The sequence below is a fragment of the Medicago truncatula genome, chromosome 4 (genome assembly GCF_003473485.1).
Source record: "Medicago truncatula cultivar Jemalong A17 chromosome 4, MtrunA17r5.0-ANR, whole genome shotgun sequence".
Classification (NCBI taxonomy): Eukaryota; Viridiplantae; Streptophyta; class Magnoliopsida; order Fabales; family Fabaceae; genus Medicago; species Medicago truncatula.
In genome coordinates this window covers 57946724-57968095 of record NC_053045.1, presented here as the reverse complement: position 1 = coordinate 57968095, position 21372 = coordinate 57946724, and the positions used below count along the sequence as shown (strand labels likewise).

The 21372-nt window shown below is 33.8% G+C and overlaps 3 protein-coding genes across 3 annotated transcripts; 1 reads left to right on the top strand and 2 right to left on the bottom strand.

Moving 5' to 3' along the window:
* Positions 1 to 174: 174 nt before the first annotated feature.
* Positions 175 to 4300, bottom strand: LOC25494077 (lipoamide acyltransferase component of branched-chain alpha-keto acid dehydrogenase complex, mitochondrial). Its single transcript, XM_013602810.3, has 8 exons — positions 3854 to 4300; positions 3575 to 3718; positions 3346 to 3471; positions 2198 to 2652; positions 1412 to 1659; positions 932 to 1020; positions 624 to 851; positions 175 to 390 (listed from the first exon to the last, which is right to left on the bottom strand). Exons 1-8 carry the CDS (start codon positions 4010 to 4012, stop codon positions 277 to 279), a joined length of 1563 nt encoding a protein of 520 aa, XP_013458264.1. The 5' UTR covers positions 4013 to 4300; the 3' UTR covers positions 175 to 276.
* Positions 4301 to 13197: 8897 nt separating this feature from the next.
* Positions 13198 to 14183, top strand: LOC11417725 (FCS-Like Zinc finger 15). Its single transcript, XM_003609650.3, has 2 exons — positions 13198 to 13539; positions 13778 to 14183. Exons 1-2 carry the CDS (start codon positions 13292 to 13294, stop codon positions 13872 to 13874), a joined length of 345 nt encoding a protein of 114 aa, XP_003609698.1. The 5' UTR covers positions 13198 to 13291; the 3' UTR covers positions 13875 to 14183.
* Positions 14184 to 17085: 2902 nt separating this feature from the next.
* On the bottom strand, positions 17086 to 20023 carry LOC11418312 (dynein light chain 2, cytoplasmic). The gene is made up of 3 exons (XM_003609649.4): positions 19688 to 20023; positions 19480 to 19585; positions 17086 to 17448 (listed from the first exon to the last, which is right to left on the bottom strand). The coding sequence occupies exons 1-3, from the start codon at positions 19889 to 19891 to the stop codon at positions 17366 to 17368; spliced, it is 393 nt and encodes a 130-aa protein (XP_003609697.1). The 5' UTR covers positions 19892 to 20023; the 3' UTR covers positions 17086 to 17365.
* Positions 20024 to 21372: the final 1349 nt, after the last annotated feature.

Below are 21372 nucleotides of genomic sequence, written 5' to 3'. Positions count from 1 at the left end.
ATGCCAGCACATTTATGGTATATTCATCAATTGTGAACTGATTTACAAAGAGAATGCATATCTTAAATGTCATGTCTTTTTACTTTTTTTTTTTTTAATTTATGTTGTAACAAGCACTTGCAGTGAGAAACTGAGAATGGCAATGACCAATTTCTCACAGAAAAATCTGACAAGTTTCGATAGGTTAACAATTAATTTATTTTTTTATCATCATGGTCAATATAAAGATTAACCATCCAAATTACAATTACAACAAGTGTCCTTTATAATCAAATCTCATTTCAAATGCAACACGAGTAACTCTGGATTTTCAATTAATTTCTTCCACTCGTTGCAAAATCTTGCAACTGTTGCTCCGTCCAAGACTCTGTGATCTGCACCAATATTAACCTGAAAGCAGAAAAAAGAATCAGATAATGCAGTTCATTTCATCTTCTAACCCACTCAAATCGTCATAATAAAGAATAACATTAGATTAATAAATATACAGTAACTAATACAGATTCAGCAATCATCTATAAGGCGGAAATGCTAAATCATTAACTATAATCATTGAAGATTGTTGTAGTTTTTTTTAATGTGGATTTTGAATTGTTCATACATCTAGTTTATGAATGACTTACAGTCATGAGTGATGCAGGATACACATTTCCATCATCAGTAAACCGCGGAACTTTCTGAATTCGTCCCATGGCAATAATAGCGACTTCGGGCAGATTAAGAAGTGGGGAACCAAACTTTCCACCAATTGCTCCAATGTTACTCAAAGTGATTGTCCCACTACATATATCCTCAGAACTTAACTTGTTATCTGAAGCTAATTGTTGCAACCTTGCTAGCTCTTTGGTTATCTTTATAAACAAAACAAAACCATAAATATTCATACAAGGGATGTGCATATATTTTAACAATAATAAGATTGTAAACTAACCTCCAATATGGAAAGAGACTGAACATTTTTTATATTCGGCACAACTAGACCATGTGGTGTTGCCATGGCAATTCCAATGTTGTGTGAACCTATATCAAATTAGCAAACTGTGTCAAATTTATATTGTGCTAGGAAAAGTGTAACTATTACCCTTGTGAATCCTATGATCAAAACACAGAAAAAAAATAGTTGTCAAACACATAAGTTTGTATACTAGAAATCAATATACATACTAACATAGTAATTCAATTTGAAAGTTAGTTTTCATACACAACAAGGACCAAAGAGCCGATAGGCTAATGTGTACAACATGTTTAACCTTGCCGTGATTTTTAAATAATAGTTTCTTTTTTCTTGAATACGTATTTTGACTAAGAAAGAAATCTTATATTCGCTCTACAAAAATTCAGAACTATCAAACTTCAAGGAAGGGCAAAGTAAATTTATCAGCATTCATCCAATTATGTAGATGAAGCAAACCTTTGAGGATGACTTCAAATGCATCTTCTTTGAAGCAACTGTTCACAGAGGGGTACTTGATGAGTGCCATTGATAGTGATTTGATTAATATTGGAAGGAAAGTGTGCTTGACATCTGTATAAGGATTATTCTTTTGAAAAGACGTTTTAAGCTCCACTAGGGCATCACAATTTAGCTCGTCTACATAATGAAAATGTGGGACTTTTGCAGCCAAAGACATTGATTTTACCATCGCTCTTTGGAATCCCCTGCAAAAAGAAAAGAAAGCAAAATATAGTTAACCTTCTCACAACCAAGTTCTTTATAATTCAAGTCCTACAACTGAGAGTAAAGGAAAACACCTTCAAACTATTGCAACACTCAAGTTCATCACAATTTTATAAAAGTTAACATAAACGACTAACATACATCCATCCCCTTCTCATAAGACAAAGTAAAGGGTTCATTTGATGGTCAGAAAATTATAGAGACATGTAATATAAAAGAGTTGGATAAGGATAACATATAATATGAATATGATAAGGTCTGATTCATATCTTGTGTTTGATGTGCACCTAACAAGAAAATTATTTTCTTATCCTGTTCTGCTGATTTTTAAACCAGCCTCACCTCCATGACAAGATTTTAACTAGAGAGGCAGAATATGATAAGGGGACAGGATTAGCTTATCACATTCTACTGACTCATCAAATACTTGATTGAGACAAAATATGATAACTTATCTATCTTGTCTCTCTTATCCCGGCTACTGCGTAACTTCAAATTCATGTTTGTATTCATTTTTACCTTAGGGGAAGTATTATGTCCACAGAAGGCCTATCATATTTATTTTTCGCATCACAGCTGTATCCTTCTGTTCCCTGAAGCTGTTCTCCAAAATCAGCATGCAAAAAAGCAGATGGAGTTTTACTGATCCCTTTCTTGACAGCAAAATTGAGCACGTCTTCTTTTAAAACCCTTCCATCTTTTCCAGTTCCACAGACTTCATTTATATCTATACCATGCTCCTTTGCTAGACTCCTTACAGCAGGTGTTGATAGAACTCCTGCTTGTTTCCCCTTTCCAATATCAGAATCTAGGTTCTTTACATTTTCTGAATCGTCAAAATTTACTGTAGTGAATGCAGACTCATTAACAAATATCTGATCAGAATCAGGTGACTTCGCATTTTCTGAGTCACCAAAAGTCGTTGAAGGACATGAAGGCTCATCAATCAATATCTTTAATAGGGTTGCTCCGACCTGAAATTTTACCCAAAAGAAGCTCAAATATATTTGATGGAAATAATGCATTGGTATTAATGAACAAAAAGAATGCACAAATCCCCTGGATATTTGAGTGATCCATGACTTTACCAAATGAATCCCTCTCCTTCTCAACACTTATTCCTATTTATACTCAGAATTTGGGTTTGGCCTAACTCAACCCTACAAAACCGGTTTGTAGAGTGAAGGATGTATTCCACTTATAAACATTTCCAGGTCTTATCTCAGCAAATGTGGAACTCTTAACATACGCAACTTGTCTTATTTAATTCTTCTACGCATCTCAACCAAACTAACTAACCCTCTTAAGTAGTGTTGCTGATGGTGGAGGCCCAAATAAATGCCATATAAACACACCATTGTGGCCTATGGCACCACCATGGCCGGCATGCCTTTGCAAATTGCTTGTGGTGGTTGTCAAAAAAGCTGTCACGCCATTCCGCCATGGCGGCACCATTGTGGCCATTTGACAACACTGCTATTAAGTTCCCATTCCCTCAAACATGTTTAAAAATACAGCATTGAATTAAGTCTAATCTGATATGAGCTATGTTTTAGTCAAATCCTCCCAACCCCTCTCACACCAATGTACCCTACCAATTTCTAAATTTATAACTTGAAGCATTGTCTTACTGAACTAGACCAACAGAATGAGATTCCTAATCTCACCTTTACAATGTCACCGGGACCATGCAGAATATTAGAAACTTTTCCTTTGTAGCGACTTGTAATTTCTATAGTAGCTTTATCACTTTGAACTTCACAGAGTGGTTGAAAATCATCAACATAATCCCCCTACCAATATAACATAATAAATCATTTGTAATCATAAATAATAAATTTTATTGAAAAATGCATAATCAAATGAAAATCTCAGTGATACTGCTACTCCACTCACCTCTTGAACATACCATTTGAGAAGTTCACATTCTGCAATACCTTCACCAGTCTGTGCCAAAGGGACTTCAACTAAGTTCCCGACAGGAATGTCCAAAACAGGTTGAGCAGAAAAACAATATCCCTTAACATGCTTCAAATTGAACTACAAAACGCAAATCCAATGCATGTAAAACAGTTAAACTCAAAGGGCCATATTGAAATTCATCAAACCTGTTAATAATTTTTATGCAGCTTGTTGCTGATAAAAAAAAAACGGGGGGGAAGGAAAAAAACTCACATCTATGCGAGAATAAGCTTTATCGTACAGAAAAGAGTGTGAAAATGAGGAACGGAAAGAGGAGGAGCACCCGGAAGTGAAAGTATCAGAAACAGAGAGACGGAACAATCTCTGGCCGTAGATCAAAGCTCTTCTCTGGCAAATCCAACGGCTCAGCATATTTGCAACGATCAAGGAAGACAAAAATGGATCTTTCGTTTTGTTTTATTTTATTTTATGTTCTGTGTCTGTTTAATTGTGAAGATGAAAACAGGGGAGTTTGAAAAGAAGAAGAGACGTTTGGAAGTGAAACAAGAAATGAAGAAATGTGTTGTGTTTTTGAGATTTATCAGTGCATTGAATGCTGACAAGATGCTGACTGGTAATAATGTCGTGTTTGTTCAAACTTGAAATGGGTCATCATTGAATTGGCATGGATAGATAAGGACTGATTAAAATATACAAGCACGTCACTTATCCTGTTATGATGAAAACATGAGTTGCACAGATTGGATTAAACAATTCCAATCTAAAAAGATAAGATAAACAACTTATACATGCATGCAAATCATGAATTAATCAATATTTTACTTAATTATTTCTTAATAAATTAATTTATTTCAAGACGGATGTCATTTTCATTTTTTAGTGCATATTAATTATAGGCTAATGATCCATCAACACCCTTCTACCACTGCCTATGTGGCAATTATTTTTTGTCTCATTTAACCAAAATAATAATAAAATAAAAAAATAGTACAATCTCTTTCTTTCTATCAAACCTCACAACACCAGCCCATCTTTCTTCTCAGTTTGGATATTTCTTCTCCGTTTGGCACGCTCCCACCACCACCGCTCCTTCCTCACTGTCTCCTCCACCGGCCGGCGGCCTCGACGACCCTCTCCTCCCCATCCATTATCTTCTTTATGCTACTATTACACCGTCCTGTTTTAGTGAGAGAGAGAGAGAGATATATATTATATGTGAAGGAGAGAGAGATGAGATGCAAGATTCGACATCAAAGCCGGCATAAGCGGCGGAGGTGGGCTGCGTGTTCATTACCGTCGACGGTGAGTGTTCTATGTTTCGGTGGTGAGATCCGAGGCTTATATGGCAGAGAAAGGTGGTGGTGGTGGTGAGGCAAGACGAGAACGTGAGAGATATTGCGATGTAGGTGGCAGACGGTGGTGTTAAACGTTGGTCGGTGAGTGAAAGGAGGAGGTAGGTGGTGTTGAAGGGGGAAGAAGAGAGAGGGAAGTGGATGGAGAAAGAAAGAGAACATGTTTGGAGAGGGTGAAGGAAAAAACAGGAATGGACAAAACTATCCTTAATAAAATTAATTAAAAATGCCACATAGAGGGGTGTAAAAGGGGATTTGCCACCTAAGGTTGTTTGCCTACCATCACTCTTAATTATACTATTGTGTATATGTTTTTTTGGATCTCGACCTCTATCAATTGATATAAGTTTATGGAAACTATTTTGTTATTTGTATTTACGATTATGTAAAACACATTAATAATTCTCTAGAAAAAGAAGAAAAAAAATAATAATAGGTTAAACTAGTAAAAGTGTCGTATATTTTAATAGTTTCATTGTATTTTTTAATTGGTACGTGAAAACTTCAAATGTCATTTATTTTAAAGTTGATGGAGTATATTTTTTATCACTCTAAATTGAGTGAAAGTGTTATAATTAAGTTTTTGTCCCGTTTAATTAAGGTTTTTTTTACAACCATATAATTAAGGTTTAATTGCATTTTTAGGTCTTTCACTTTTAAAATTAGTAAGTTGAGTTAACTCATTAAATTTCAACAAAAAAAAATCTCTCATTTATTATATTCTTAATTACACAATACTTCATTCTTCTTTTCAAATCAACATTCTTCTTCTTTCTTGAATGGTTGACCCATAAACATCTAATACTATATCTCAGCATCTTCTTCATCGATCATGCCTCATACTATGCATTCCTTCAACTGAGTCTCCATGTGGATCAAGCCAACACCTCCAATAAACATCAACCTTAAAACTATTCACAAGTCAAAAAGACAAACGAAAGACTAAAAAACACACCTTTCGAACTCAATAAGATACTAAACACCAAATATCCTCCATAAGTATATCTCCAATTTCCAAACATCATGCAATATGCAAGAATGCGAGCACTTCGTTCACAATAGGTATTCTTAAAGAAAGCAAAAAAAAAAAGAGCAATGAAGTTCTTCAAACCGGAGTTGTTGAAAAAGTACACGCCACATACACCCATTGATGCTACGTGAACCCAAATAAACAAGTTTGAATATTTATCAAACCACAAATACATCTCTAGTCAATAATACATGTTAATCAACACCATATAAATGCCACTTTCTTCCAGCCAAAATCCTCAATCAACGAGCTCTCATCTAAAACAAAATATTTGCAGGTAAGTTGTTGAATCTATATATCATGAACCACCAAAGGTTCTCCTTACTTTTATTAGCGTAAGAGCTCCGACCACCATATAGTAGTAGTGTCATTGTGATGCTGGTGGGATGAGTAGTGCGTAGGGCTGACAATGAACCGAACCAACTCGATATTTAATCCGTTGAACTTGGTTCATGAACCTAACGAGCTGGACTTAAGCTGAAAATTAAGTTCGTTAATTAAATGAGCTGAACTTGAGCTACATATAGTTCGACTCGTTAGGTTCATGAGATGGCTCGATTATCGATTATATATAAATCAATTTGAGTTAGTTTTTAAAAAAATTTAATTCAAATGTGACAAATGTGGCTGAATACAATTTTGTCTTGAAGGGAAGAGCAGTTGAAGTTTAAAAGTAAAAGAATATTATGAATTTTGTTCACAACTAATTGAATTTTGTTGAATTTTTTATCTCTGTTACTTGTATGAGATATTTTTCTTCGTATTATGCAACCTTTAACTTTATATAATTTATGTCTATTATATGCATGCTTGTGGGAACTTTTATTTTAATTTAATATTTAATTTTAAAATATATATACATACATATATATATATATATATATAAAATATCAAAGATCTATAAATTAACCTTTTTTTTATAATTTTTTTTGGACGAGTTGAGCAACCGAACTGAACCTAACGAGCCGAACTGAACTGTTCGTGAACTTTAAACGAGCCGAACTCGAGCTGAAAAAATAGTTCGTGTCGAACTCGAGTCGAGTTTCGAGCCGAACCAATTCTTATCGAGTCGAGCCGAGCTCAGGCAGGTTCGATTCGACTCGATTCATTTCCAGTCCTAGTAGTGCGAAATGGCATAAAGTATATGATAAATGAGAACACCTTAATCGAGGATATTAAAGACCTAATAAATTGTTAAATTTTGATGCCACATATAATGGGTAGGAGGATTAGTGATGACAAAATGAATGAATGAATTGGATGGATTTTGATAATAATAGATGGATGGACTGGACTAGATAGGTTGTTTTATTGTGCGCGTATGAGGTTTGTGCTAACATCAAGAGAACTTATTTGCAGGTGAAGATTATTTTTCAACTTCATATGCATACTAGTCATGTCATCTAGGAGTCCACCACCCCCTGGACCACTACAAGTTAACTAAACTATGATGGTGTTGTGGTGCAACAATCAGGCATATAGCATCTTGTGGAGGCGTGCTTCGTGACATGAGTTATCTATGTTTAATCTTCCTCCCGTCTAAAGGAGCAATTACTACTCCATAAACTCAGCTGATCCATTTTAGCAAATGTCTGTCTGATCATACTCAGTTGCAGACCATTCACATTCAATATTTCATTTGTAAAATACTCTTTACTATTGTTTTTTATTATTATTAGTCAGTATTTTGTTACTTACAGTCATTGTTGTATTTATACACTACTTGATCAATGGAAATGGTGTGCTTCGAATCATCTTTATGGTATCAACCTTTTTTTTCTCTAAAGCCTACACCAATCCACCATGGTTGATCAAACCACATCTTACAACGATCCAACCTCTTCAGCACAAAAACATCTCATAGAGTAAAAAGTCACCACTCAACTACCTATCAATCTTAACTCTATCAACTATTTTGTTTGGTACGTCAAAACAGATCCACTATCTTCTTGTTGCTCGACATCTTGTTGACCATGTCATGAAAGGATAAAGAAACTTCTAATTGTTACAGTACAAATTTCTCTTCATGGTCTTTCTTGGCTCGTGTGATCCCGAAGTTCGTGATGCACTATTTTCATTTCATTGAGCCTTTAGCAACAAGTCTCGTTCTTGAATTATGTCTTTGAAGGAGCGACTTAGCTCCATTAGTAATGTAATGGCACCTCATTTGTTTCATCCTACCTTTAATCCATCAAGTCCGTTGATGATGAATTAACTCTCATTGATTGGGCACCCTCGACCTTAAATTGGTCATTTATGCTCTAATGGTCTAGAATAATTCTTTTGAGAATTCACGGCCTTGAACCATACAGACAATTCTCTCATACTCTTCTATGAGTTGTAAGATAAGTTGATTGACTTTGACTTATTTTTACAACGTAAATAATGTACTCCCTACATGCCAAGTGCCAACGCGCCACCAATAAGAAGAAGCCTCTCGAGTCATGATATAGGAATATTGTGATTAATCTGGTCATTTAGGCCACACGGCCCACACCTCCTACAAAATTCATGAATTCCCAAAAGAGATGTGTTTGAACAATCATTTGGATGATAATTTATAGGACAGTCATAGATTTATAAAGAAAAGTAAATATTGACATGAAAACCAAATCAATAGAGAAAGAATGTAAAAACATAGCGTAAGTATGAAGGAGAAAGTTGTCCCAAATTTATTGAACAAATTATCATTTCTCATTCCCAAATAAGCCACGAAAATCCATTGCTCAAGTTGCAAGTCCTTCTTGCCCCCCATTCACCATTATAACTCGAAAATTGCTTTTATGACTTAAAAAACATTACAATGATACAAGTAATTTACTAACATGCCTCCAGAGGTAGTTAACTACCGTTGGGACAACCGGTAGCAATTAACTGCCGCTGTAGCCAATGGTAGTTAACTGTCGTTATGTTCGTAACATATTCAACTCAATAGGCAGAATCCAGCCACTCTCTCATCGTTCACTCTCTTTCAAAAAAAATCAATTTTCTTTCACTCTCTAAAAAAACTCTACCAAAGCATCCAAATTTTTTCCACTAAATCACAAGTAAGTAATCACTTAATTAGGCTATTGTCATAATTTTTAGTTAGTATATATGTTTATAATTATAGTTGTAGTTTATTTTTTAGTTTTTGATTTATTTTTTTTAATAGAGTTATGTTGTAGATCTGAAATGTTATTAACAAATATTATGAATACTTGTTATAATGGAGTTATATTGGTTAAATTTATAACTTTTTTCAAATTTTATAAAATTTTTAGGGTTTGATTTATTTATTTTTAATATAGTTATGTTGTAGATCTGAAATGCTATTAACAAATATTATGAATACTTGTTATAATGGAGTTATATTGCTTAAATTTATAATTTTTTTTTCCAATTTTATAAATTTTTTAGGGTTTGTTTAGGATTTTTAGGGTTTATGTCAAATTTTCACACTACAAGTGTTTGAATGAGTTATTCCTTGATTACTTTTAATTTCTTATTATGTAGATTTGAAACAATGGTCGGGTGGATCGACGTTCATGCACGATTCAACGGCAGAGAACCTTAGAGGTTGAAGGTTTGGTGCCTTGGTGTAACATTAAGATGTCTCAAGGATGAACTGAATGAAATCTACCAGCGTGTCAACCCTAGAGACACAAGGAGGGTGGAACACGTTCAGTATAAACGTCCAACGCTCTACGAGGGGAGAGTAACATTCAGTTGGGTGGAATTAACGAACGACGAAAACGTTACGAGCATGTTTTGGGAGCACATCATGTTCTAGTGGATCGATATGCGGGTAACGTTGCTGAGATCAACTGAAGATATTATCAACAGTCTGATTCCGCCAGAAGATCGTCATTAGGTACGGAATGAATGTACCTTTCAACTACAACAATTGTCTTCATTTGAATGGGGTAATTCAAACTTGCCAAACAGCAGGACTCCAGTATTCGATCGACATTTTTATATTGTTCCTTTCAAAAGATTAAATTCTTGTAGGCCGATTTAAAAGATGGTATTCAAGTGTCAAGGAATGCACCTCATTCTTTTGACACTTGAATACCATCATTTAATCTCAGCCTAACAAGAATTTAAACTTTCGAATGGAACAATAGAAACACTGGTCGAACATTGTAGTCATGCTGTTTGGCAAGTTTGAATTTACCCCATTCAGGGGTAAGACAATTGTTGTAGTTGGAAGGTACAAAAGTTCGGTATAAACGTCCAGTGGATCGATATGCGTGTAACGTTGATGAGATCAAATGAAGATATTATCAACAGTCTGATTCTGCCAAAAGATCGTGATTAGGTAGGGAATGCACCTTCCAACTACAATAATTGTCTTACCCTGAAATGGAAATTCAAACTTGTTAAACGCTAGGTCTCTAGCATTCGGCCCGGAAGTTCTATTGTTCCATTCAAAAGATAAAATTCATGTTAGGCTGGTTTAAATGAAGGTATTGAAGTGTCAAGGAATGCACCTCATTCTTTTGACACTTGAATACCATCATTCAAACCAAACCTAACAAGATTTTAATCTTTTGAATGAAACAATAGAACTTTCGGGCGAATGCTGGAGTCCTGGTGTTTAGCCAGTTTAAATTTACCATTTTAGAGGTAAGATAATTATTGTAGTCCTAATGACTCGTCATATATGAAGGAATTTGATGTGATAACATATGTAGTTGATTATGCATAATACATGTTTTAAATGGAACAATAATTATCTTATTTATTCACTTTTCAAATTTATTTATTCATTACACATTTTAATTATTTGAATTCACGTTAGATTTAATTAGTTTTTATTCGAATACGCAATTATTCAAAACGCGACGTGACTTTAATCGAAATTATTCAGAACGCGATTTTAATCGAAATTATTCAAAACGCGAATTTATTCAAAGTACCAATATGTCAAGCAAAATGCACCATAAAAAAAACATAAAAAAAGATCCAAAACAATTAAGCAAAAAAAGATCCAAAACATAAAAAACAATTACATTCAATCGTCACACAAGTCAATCGGGTTGTCCTCGACAGTCCCTAGGGCACCTGCTTTTGGCTGAGGACCAAAATAGCATGTCCTCCAGCTCCTCCTCAACCTCGACTGATTATACACAACACCTTCGAATCCTTCTTTTTGACAGAACCATCACATGTGATTCTGTGCCATGTCATCGGCGATTTTTCTTTCTTCTTGTCATCACCCTCCTTTCTGTTTTTCAACTCAATGTTTCCCTGATTCTGAGACATATCTACATAAACAAATTGGCGATCAAAATCTACATCATATCGTAACAATTCTATCACAAATTTATACCAACAAAATTTCATAAGAGACTTAAACTAATCATAACAATTCATCAACAAAAATTTCCTAAAAATTCTACCATAATTTCCTAACCTAAACCTAACAATTCTAACAACCTAAACTATCATAAAATCAATAAACCTCTATGATCGCAATTTAACAAAAAAAAAACTCACAAATCAATCACAAAATAGCAATGTAATAGGATGGTAACAACTTACTTGATTTTGTGAGCGTAATTGACTTTGAATCCGCAACAATTGGGAAAAATGGCACCTCTTGAACTTCAATCCGCAACAATGGAGTTTTGGAAACTCCTATGTTGTTATGTTCATATAACAGAAAGCAGCGGCAATTAACTAACGTTGGTGCCAGCGGCAGTTAACTGCTGCCGGTTAGCCCAACGGTAGTTAACTACCGTTGAGGGCTTTTACGTAATTTTCTTGCGTCATTGTGAAGTTCTCAATGTTAGAAAAGAAATTTTCTTGTAACTCTTTGATTCAGATGCATCACACCATATCCAGTGGCGGATCTCTTTAGAGACCCATAGGTAGCATGATACTCATGATACAATTTTATTTTACAACATAGTCTCTTTTTGGTACCCCTCCATTCACACATGCAAGCATTTTAGTAGGCTAGTTTTAATTCACTAAAGCTATGATAGGGCTATCTAGTTAGAAGATGATATATTTGGAGCTTTAGTTTTATGTTGGAGTTATGCGGTGATATTTTTTAAATAAAATTATATCATGAGTATCAGTTATAATATTTTAGTTCATGTTTACCGCGCCCCTGATATTTTGAGCAAGATCCGCCATCGACCATATCACAAATGATTTGCTCTACCTTTTTATTAAGGACGTCATGGCACCGACAATCTGCAAATTGCAAACTATAATTCTCTTCCTATTTCACATGTTGATTCTACTTCCATCTCTACATCCTCTTCACATTTACATTTGTTATGTTTTATTTGTTCTCAATGTCACATAAAATCCCATCTCACTTTCCCATTGGTTTTTTTCCTTGAAAGAAAATGATGGATGCACATTTGCCTAGTCATCATTTTTCACCCATGACCGGTAAGTTACGCTAGAAGGATGGTAGGAATCGAATGAGTTAGAATCATCTTCATCTGTAAAAAAAAAAAAAAAAAAAAAAAATCATTTCTTCTATTTAAAATGAGAAAGACACAAAAAAAAAATTAAAAAATTAATAATTATAGTTCTCGCTTATTTTTGACGTTAAATTCTCACTTAATGGTACGACTCATTATCATTTTAAATATATATCTCTCTTTCAAATAACATCATCCATTTATTTTAATATTTTAATAAATGGAGCCCAAATGCCTGGTTGTATGAAAAGTGTATGCGGGAAAAGGACAAAAACCCTAAAATGGTACTAGAATTATTATCTCCGCAAACGATAAAAAATTCAATAGTACAACAATTAGTCATCATATTAATATGCCCACATAATCCAAAAACAATGCAGTCACACTCAGTCACTAGCTCACACAAACCATGCAGTGTTTCCTTTCACCTAATTAAAAACCTCACACAAAATTTAAATGCGACTGGGCACTACTCACTCATTCTTTTTAACCATGAAAGAGATCGATAGATGGATAACTGCTACACACCATGGCAAAAAATAACTGCTACACACCAAACCAAACTCATCAATTTTCACTACACGACAAAATGGCTCAAATTTCCAACCCAAAATTTAATTGCAAAATGAATGTGAAACTAAAGAAAAGTGTGTACGTGGCAGTTAAATAGCAAAAACAGTCAAATCTTTGGCTAATCGTCCTTTATTACTGCTCCATAGCTATAGTGGGCCCCACAATACTCTCTCTACGTACTATTTCATCTTCTCCTTCTTTTCTTTTTTCCTATTTATGTTATTACATTATTCATTCCACTACCAACCTAAAACATAGTGAACAATTTAATAGTGACACCACAACAGAAAGAAAAATCAGAGAATGAAATATGGTTGGTCTTGGTGTTGTGCTTGAAGAACAACAACCACATAAGAAAAAGTGTAATATCAACATCAACAACAACAATAACACTTATCAAGTTATTAACAAAACTACCATGATGCTTAGCAGCACAATCAACAACAATGCTTCCTATCCACTTTCCTACCATTCTCCTTTTAAGGTTTCAACTTTTCTTGACCAATGCTTTCTATGCAGCAAGAAGCTCTTACCTGGGAAAGATATCTACATGTACAAGTGAGTTCTCGGAACCAAAATAAGTGTAGCATGCATTTTCATCTTATCACATTTTCACTTTTAATTTTATCTCCTATAGTATATATAGATCTTACAATGCATTTTTTTTTCCTTCTTGGTTTATATTCCTTACAGAAAAAAATACCCAGATCTTTTTATGTTAATTGAATTTTGTATTAGTATGGAGTAATTTTTTGTCTTAATGGCACAGATTTATATGAACATTTATTTATTGCAGAGGAGACAGAGCCTTTTGTAGCGTGGATTGTAGGTGCAAGCATATTTTAGCGGACGAGGAAGAAGCTACGAAGAAACAGAACATTTTTGAAGAGTAACACTAGAAATGTTAGGGTGGGGGATTTTTTTTTTTTTTTTTTTGGCTATGGATCATATTCCAGTTTTACCCATGGTTTAATTTTTGTAATGACCTCAGCACCCTTTGTCCTTTATTTTGCTTCCTAGTATGAAGCCAAAGTGTCCTTTCAGCTTTTAATTTTATTGGGTCCATCTATTGTAAGATGAGGGGCTTTCTCTATGGTATGGTACTGGTTCATGCTATGTTTTTACTTTCTTTTTTAATTATTATGCTTTCACTTTATTTGCCCAAATAATAGAGAACTGCTTATTTTATTTTTACTTTGGAATTGAGGGTATTTATGGTATTTGCTTCGTTGAAATTTGATTTATTTTGTCTGTGTTTATTTATTTCTACGTACCAAGATAGGAAAATTTAGGAGAAGTTTGTGCCTTTGGTGGATGGTGATGATTCTTTTAAGTTATCATGCTTCATAGTAGATAGAGGTGTTTGTTTTGAACCAAAATGACAGTCCACATGCACAACACAGATCACAAGTTTTTGCCGGGGTAAATGCATACGATTTTTGCAATTTGGCTATATAGTACATATATTTGGTATTTATATCTCACAGGTGTACCTGATAGAACTATATATACTTTTTTAAATTATTAACTGTTTTGTTATATTAAATATGTGATATTATAGTGGTTTACTAACATGCATGTACATGTTAATTCGTTGATTTAGATATCATAAAATAGTTTCAATTGGCAATAGAATTTACATTAGTATAAGTATTAGTTGGCTTCAATATAGTTAGTGATTAATCCTGAACGGCGAGTTGTCAATACTACGGTCGGTTGTCCTTTAGCTAGATAAAGTACTATCAACTGTGCCAATAGAACAAATTCATGACATTTGGATCCCATTTTGGGAGCCTGACAAAAATCTTGAAACTCTTGTTTAGGGAAAGGAAATAGAATTTTAATTTTAGTGAAGTTTGTCTGACATGTTTAAATTAATAAGTGTGTTTAAGATTCTGTTTGAGAGATACTTCATGCATTGTGACTCTAAACATCAGGAAGAGAGAAAAAAATGACACAATATTATTTGTTCTAAATTATAAGTCGTTTTGAGCTCATATCTTTATTGTCAAAGCGGAAATGCGGTGCGACGCGGCCATCCAAAAAATTGACGTGGCGCGAGCGCAGACACTAATATGTTACTCCCTCTGTCCCGGATTAACTGAGTCAAAAACTCATTTCACATGTATTAAGAAAAATTTATAAATGAAGGAGAGAAAAAAATAGTTTTAAGTGCACTTGTTAAGTATTGGTGCATTATCCACTATCATAAATGTAAAGTGGAATATATTGTATTGGGAAAGATGAAAATAGTATTAATTAGAGTTATAAAGGGAAAAAAATAATTAATATTGTATTGAAAAGTGAAATGACTCAGTTATTTTGGGACATTTTTTTTTGCAAATAACTCTATTATTATGGGACGAAGGGAGTACTATACTATTGGGAAAAAAATACTAAAATAACTTAAACATTACTCAAAATTCATGAAGTACTCCTAATTTGAAATAAAAGTCAGAAGTCTTGAGCAAAACATAAAACATACTTGCAAAAAATACTAATAAAACTCAAGGAAACCAACACTTTAAGCCTCTAAAGCTAAAAGTAACAAAAGTGCAAAACATTAACAATTAACAAATCCATAGATGAAGAGAGGAGAACAAAGATGGATTTTGCGATTAAGAGATGATGAGATGAGAAGAGGAGAGATGAGTTTTGCGATCAAGAGATAATGATATGAGAAGAGGAGATGGATTTTTTTTGTTTGTACGATGAAGAAGTTGTTTTTGCAGTTGTGTATTTGGTTCTGATGGAGAAGAGTATAGTTAACGTTTTGAAAATTACAAAAAATGACCCTTAAAACGGTTTTAAGTGAAGGGCAATCTTGTATTTTACACAGGGGAGTAAAAAGCGTCCGCTTTAACCCACATCGCGCCCGCTTCAGCCACTTTCTCAATCATGAGTAATTTTTAAGAATCAGAGTTAAAAAACAGCATCATATATATTTATATGGGGGATAGGATCCTCTCCATTTGACAAAATAAATGGAGTGTATGTGAGCTTATCTCACTTGGTAAGGAATAATGCATATTATATGTAGGGGCAGGGTTCGAACCCATAATACCCCACTTATTCACCTTTAAGATGAATTTCTCTAGCCGCTAGGCTACTTGACAAAAAAAAAAATAGTGTATGTGAGAGACATTTTTTAGGACCACCAAGGAGTTGCTCATGGTATCGAAAAGGTATGATATAACTTTGAAGTAGCATGAGTGTTCTAAGAAAGCCGTTTAATTGGAATTGGGAGAGTTTCGTTATCCATTTTTACCTTGTATGTAAATGTATATTATAGTAACTGTGAATTCAATGTACCATAAAATTCACACACAAATATTCAGTTTCAAAATTCATTCTTCATTTTTAAAATAACCAGGAATAAAAACCTTGGAATAATACTTTCATATGTGCCAATTAAATTATGAAACTTAGAATAATACTTTTGTGCGTGCCAATTCAGTTCTTGAAATTTGAAGCTGGGATTCTGCGAACCACAGAAAGAGAGAGAACCAACCAGAGATAAATCTAATTAAGCATTTTGGAATCTGATGCTGTTTATCATTATTCTCTGCACGAGTCCTTAAATCCACTCTCATTCAAAATACTACTAGCAATTAACATTTATTTTCTCTCTGCTGCCCTCTCTTTTCTTATTGGATGAAGAATCTGCACTCTCCCAATTGGATCTCATGCATCACTGCACACGTTGCATAGACCATACAGTCTTCGTACCTAAGACAAAAATACAAAGGTTCTACAGTGTGGGAATCGAAATGCCTCTGTCTTTTACAGTATATGTGTATTCTCGTGAATAATTGTGTTGTTGTATTTGGAGCAAATGTAAATTTAGATCCCAAACATACATAAAATAGTAAAACTCATGTTTAGATTTGTTGTGATTTGCCAAAACCACTGTGACACGGTGATTTTGTTTCGAATGCGTAGCTTTTGTGAAAATCACTTGCAATTTTTGTCATCAGATCATATTATTCAAAGAAGGTAAGGATCAAGGTCAAACCATTTCACATAAACTAGAGTGTGTCCATGTCAATTTGACTGTCAACACAGGTTTTAGAATCTGGAAAACCATAAATAGTTGCAAGATAATAATTTATGTTGAATGGAAACAAAACTATAGAAGTAACAGAAAAGAATTCCCAATACATGTGAATGGAATGGAACACAAAGGGAAACAGAAAGAACATCGACAATTTGATTCATATCCAAACTTGAGAACCCAGTTTGCATGAAATTAGATATACAAGCACAAGAATGTCTTGTAAAGAGTTTGTGCTAGTGGATTTAATACATACAAGAGCTAATATAGCAGCATAATCACAAGACAATTCTCATAGCTGTCAACATTTTTGCCTCCATCCGAATAAGGCTAGCCAGACTTGAAAAGCAAAACTGCTTTCTGATCCAAATAGAAATAAACAAAGTGGTTTGTTTCATGAGTCACATAGGAACCTGCAAAAAGAAAGAAATTTCCATGAACACAATTCAATCGTTAACTAGGTTTGTCGTTCGAAGAATGAAAACACCATATAGAATTATATCATTAGGCTTAGCAGGACCAGACAATTATATCCTCATTTGATATAGCAGTCTGAATTTTGTCAAAAAAAGAAGATAAGTAAAAGTGGTCTTAGACATAAATGGCATGATATTTGTGATGGTTTGGCTGTGCAACACAAATGACATCAAATTTGCATTAAAACTCTATGGCTTCTGGAACATCATCATGGTATCTGAAACCCGAGCTTAGTCCAAGCTTTGATTGTGCTGGGCTGCTAACCTTTACAGTCTCTCCATCCCTATAAAACCCGTCAAATATTTATATCTTTCATTCTACACTTCATGGTATACAATTGCCATAAATTCCCCAAGGCTGACATCAAAAGAAAACATATGTTTGGAAGATCTGAATATTAATTGACATACCAGAGATCACACTCCCTTGACCCTTCTTTTCTAGAAGTAATATACTTAGAGTAATGAGTCTATGTGATTACCGTTATTAGCCGTTCCAGTTTCAAAATACCAGGGAGCCAGAGGACTCTTGACACAAACAAAATGTATTGAGGTGAGATGCTAACTAATAATACTGTATTGACTTATTCATAATACAATCGGGCTCCTAAGTTCAGCAAACAACTCTATTCATAATATCAAACTTATAGAAGTTAAGCTTAAGTCGCTTTTGCGTGGTTAAGATGTGCAGAATGACAGGATAGAAATCACATAGGCAGATAACACAAATTTGAGACTCAAGCACTGCGAGCAGTGATTTTATATACACATTTGCACTAGTAAAGACGTTAAGAGATTCAGAGTTGACTTCCTTTTCCACATCACACAAAAAAAAAAAAAAAAGAAGTATATTGGTCAATGCAGAGCAGCAAAAAATCTTCAGTATAAAATATATGAAAAATCCAAACCCTCCTCTCAGATGTATTAGACTTCATATAGAAAATTGACACACATGTTTGTTCTACTCAGCAATATCGCAGGCATGATTTGATATTCAACTTTAGACCATATGAGAGAAATTTAGACCATATGAGAGAAGAAAACATAAAAATGCAGTAAATAACAAAGTGCGACAGATTAACTCAACTTTAAATCTTTAGCATACTAACATTTACACAATTTAGCATGGCGTTTGGACTATGGATATTCTCATAAAGATAGAATTGGGAACAACAAGATGTTGGATGTCGAAAAGGGACAATCTAGTAAACTGTGAACAGAAAAATGTTTTGGTGTACTAGTCATAGCAACTACTCAATTTCATAACACTATTAAAGTTCTTCAGGTTTCCCTATCAAGCCTATTCTATCCCAAGCACACACACTCAATCCGATCCAAAGTTAACAAACTAAATACTGTTTTTTCACTGAGGGGAAACCAAACAGGTATGTCGTTAAATTGGAATGATAAACTGACACAGGCAGCTATTCCGTGGAAGAGGAAAAGGACACCAAAACCCCCTGCAAAGAACACAGAATACAAAGTGGTCCTATACTACTACGATCAAACTCAGTTGGTTTGTGTTCAATTGTCATCCCTAAGTACCCCACTCAAGAATTACTCATCTCCAGGTAGAAATAACTTGAAAAGTTTACAACTCCAAAATTCAATCTATAAAACACATACACTGATACACATGCACGACACTAACACATACACTAATAACAATTTTAAAAAATGGAGTACATATAATTTGAAAAGTCAGACACCAGACAAGCCTTAGAATTTAATTTTTTTTCATTAAAAAATGAGATCACTTAGACCTTCCATTTTGTTAACTACACACGACAATAAGAAAACAGTAGTAAATAGAAAAAATCTAGGTTTTCAAAGTCATAACTTATGACTAAAAATTGGTAAAAAAATCAACAGCATTCCCAGCACGAAAACAATAAATTGAAGTAAAAAATGAGTAAGTTAAGCATAGAGAAATAGATTATAGATCTAATTAAGGGGAATAAGAAATACCGAAATTGCGGCCAACAATACAATGCCAGGTAGGACCATGCCTCTTGTCAAACTCCTTCTTTATAGTCTCTGCAACATCTTTCTCTACGTTGTGCCTCTCAAATGCCTAATTCAATTTCAAAACAACAATATTAGCAAAAAATGAAAATTAGAAAAAATTGAAGAAGGAAGAAGAAGGAGTGAATGTTGAAGAGTAAGAGAGACTAACAACGACAGCGATATCAACGGCTTCCTTTTGCATGTCAGGGAGCATATCGGCACTCTTGATAATGACCTTCTTCGTTGCGGGTGTTGCAGGAGAAGCGGATGCAGAGAGTGGAGATGTAACAAGTGGTTTTCGATCTTCAGTGAGGGATTTCGCCATTAGAGCTGCTCCTCCACCTGCGCTGTGCTTCTTCGCCTCCTCGCTCATCTTTCTTTACCTAATTCTCTCTCTTGCAGGTGACTGTGTGTGTGTGTGGAGAAAGAAGAAGAATTAGATTCTCCTTGCTGTTGGTTCTTGGATTTTAACTCGGAGAGAATAGAATAAAATTGTTGTTTTACTTTTTACCCTTCTCTTCTGTCACTGAATTGATAGTAGGTAAAGTAAAGTGTATGGTAGATTAGATTGGATGGGACGTGGGCACTCACTCGCACACCTTTGTAAATTTTTTTTTTTTTTTTTTAAACCAATTTTGTAATTAATTTTTTTCCTAAAGTAGTTAACAACGATTCACATGCATTATGTGTGGAGAAGTGAGAAATCTTAGATTCGAACCTCAATCCATGCACAAATTATCTCTGTAGCTACCAACTGAACTATACTTACAGGATCACCTTTATAAATCTTTAGTTCCCACATATTTTGATTGTTATCGAATAAAATTGATTTTGTCTTTACAATTGATTTTACATAAATATTCATAGTTTTTTTTTTTGTGGTAGTTAGGGTTCAAACTCTAACTTTATATATTCTCCCAACCAACTGAGCCAGAGAATTTTTTATCTACACCTATCACCAAAAATATTGATATATCTGCCCCTAATTCAAAATCATTGATACAAAAGCCCTTGTTCTTCATTTGATTTGGTGAACGTAGCCTTTTTTTTTTTCAACTTTTTCTGTATGTTCTGATTGTAAAATGGCAAACATGCAGGCTTTTTTCTGCATCTCTCCTGTGTGTTCTACAAATTAAATGGAGAACATACCTTTTTTTAATATTTTTTTTATGTTCTATACTTTAAAAGGCGAACATGCCATTTTTTTGGTTTTATATTTCAAATGATAACATGCCTTAAGTTTATTTTTCTTCATCTTTTTTGTTTTAATGAAAAGGTTGTTTTTTTAATTAAAAAATCCTATATTTTTCAAACATCGCATATTTTACAGGGTCAATTTAAATAATTAATCCTATATTTTTTAATCAAAATTAAAATTTTATAAAAATAAATAATAATATCATTCATAAGTTAGACGTGTTAGCGCAATATGCTCATCTTTCCGCTGATATTACATAATGACAACACAACCGATCTTGAAAATTTTTGGTGTTCTGGTCCAACTACAATAACGATGGGCCCTCTTAATCTTATTATGAACTATATACATCATTAATTAAATGAATCTAAAAAGTCGATTTTACTTATATTTAGAAACGAATGGAGTATAAAATTGTTTAGTTTGTACGCAATGGCAAAGCTTGAACAAAAAACATAAATTGTGTCAAGGCGAAGATAAAAAGTTTAAGTTGCAAATTTACAAATAACTAAAAAAAAAATATAAAAGTAAATTTATGAATGTTTAATAACATTAGGGCTACATGGTCAATAGACAAAATAAATAAAGAAACTTAACTTCATAAAAGACGTGACTTTAACAAACATCACAACACACAACACAAGGAAAAACTGTCA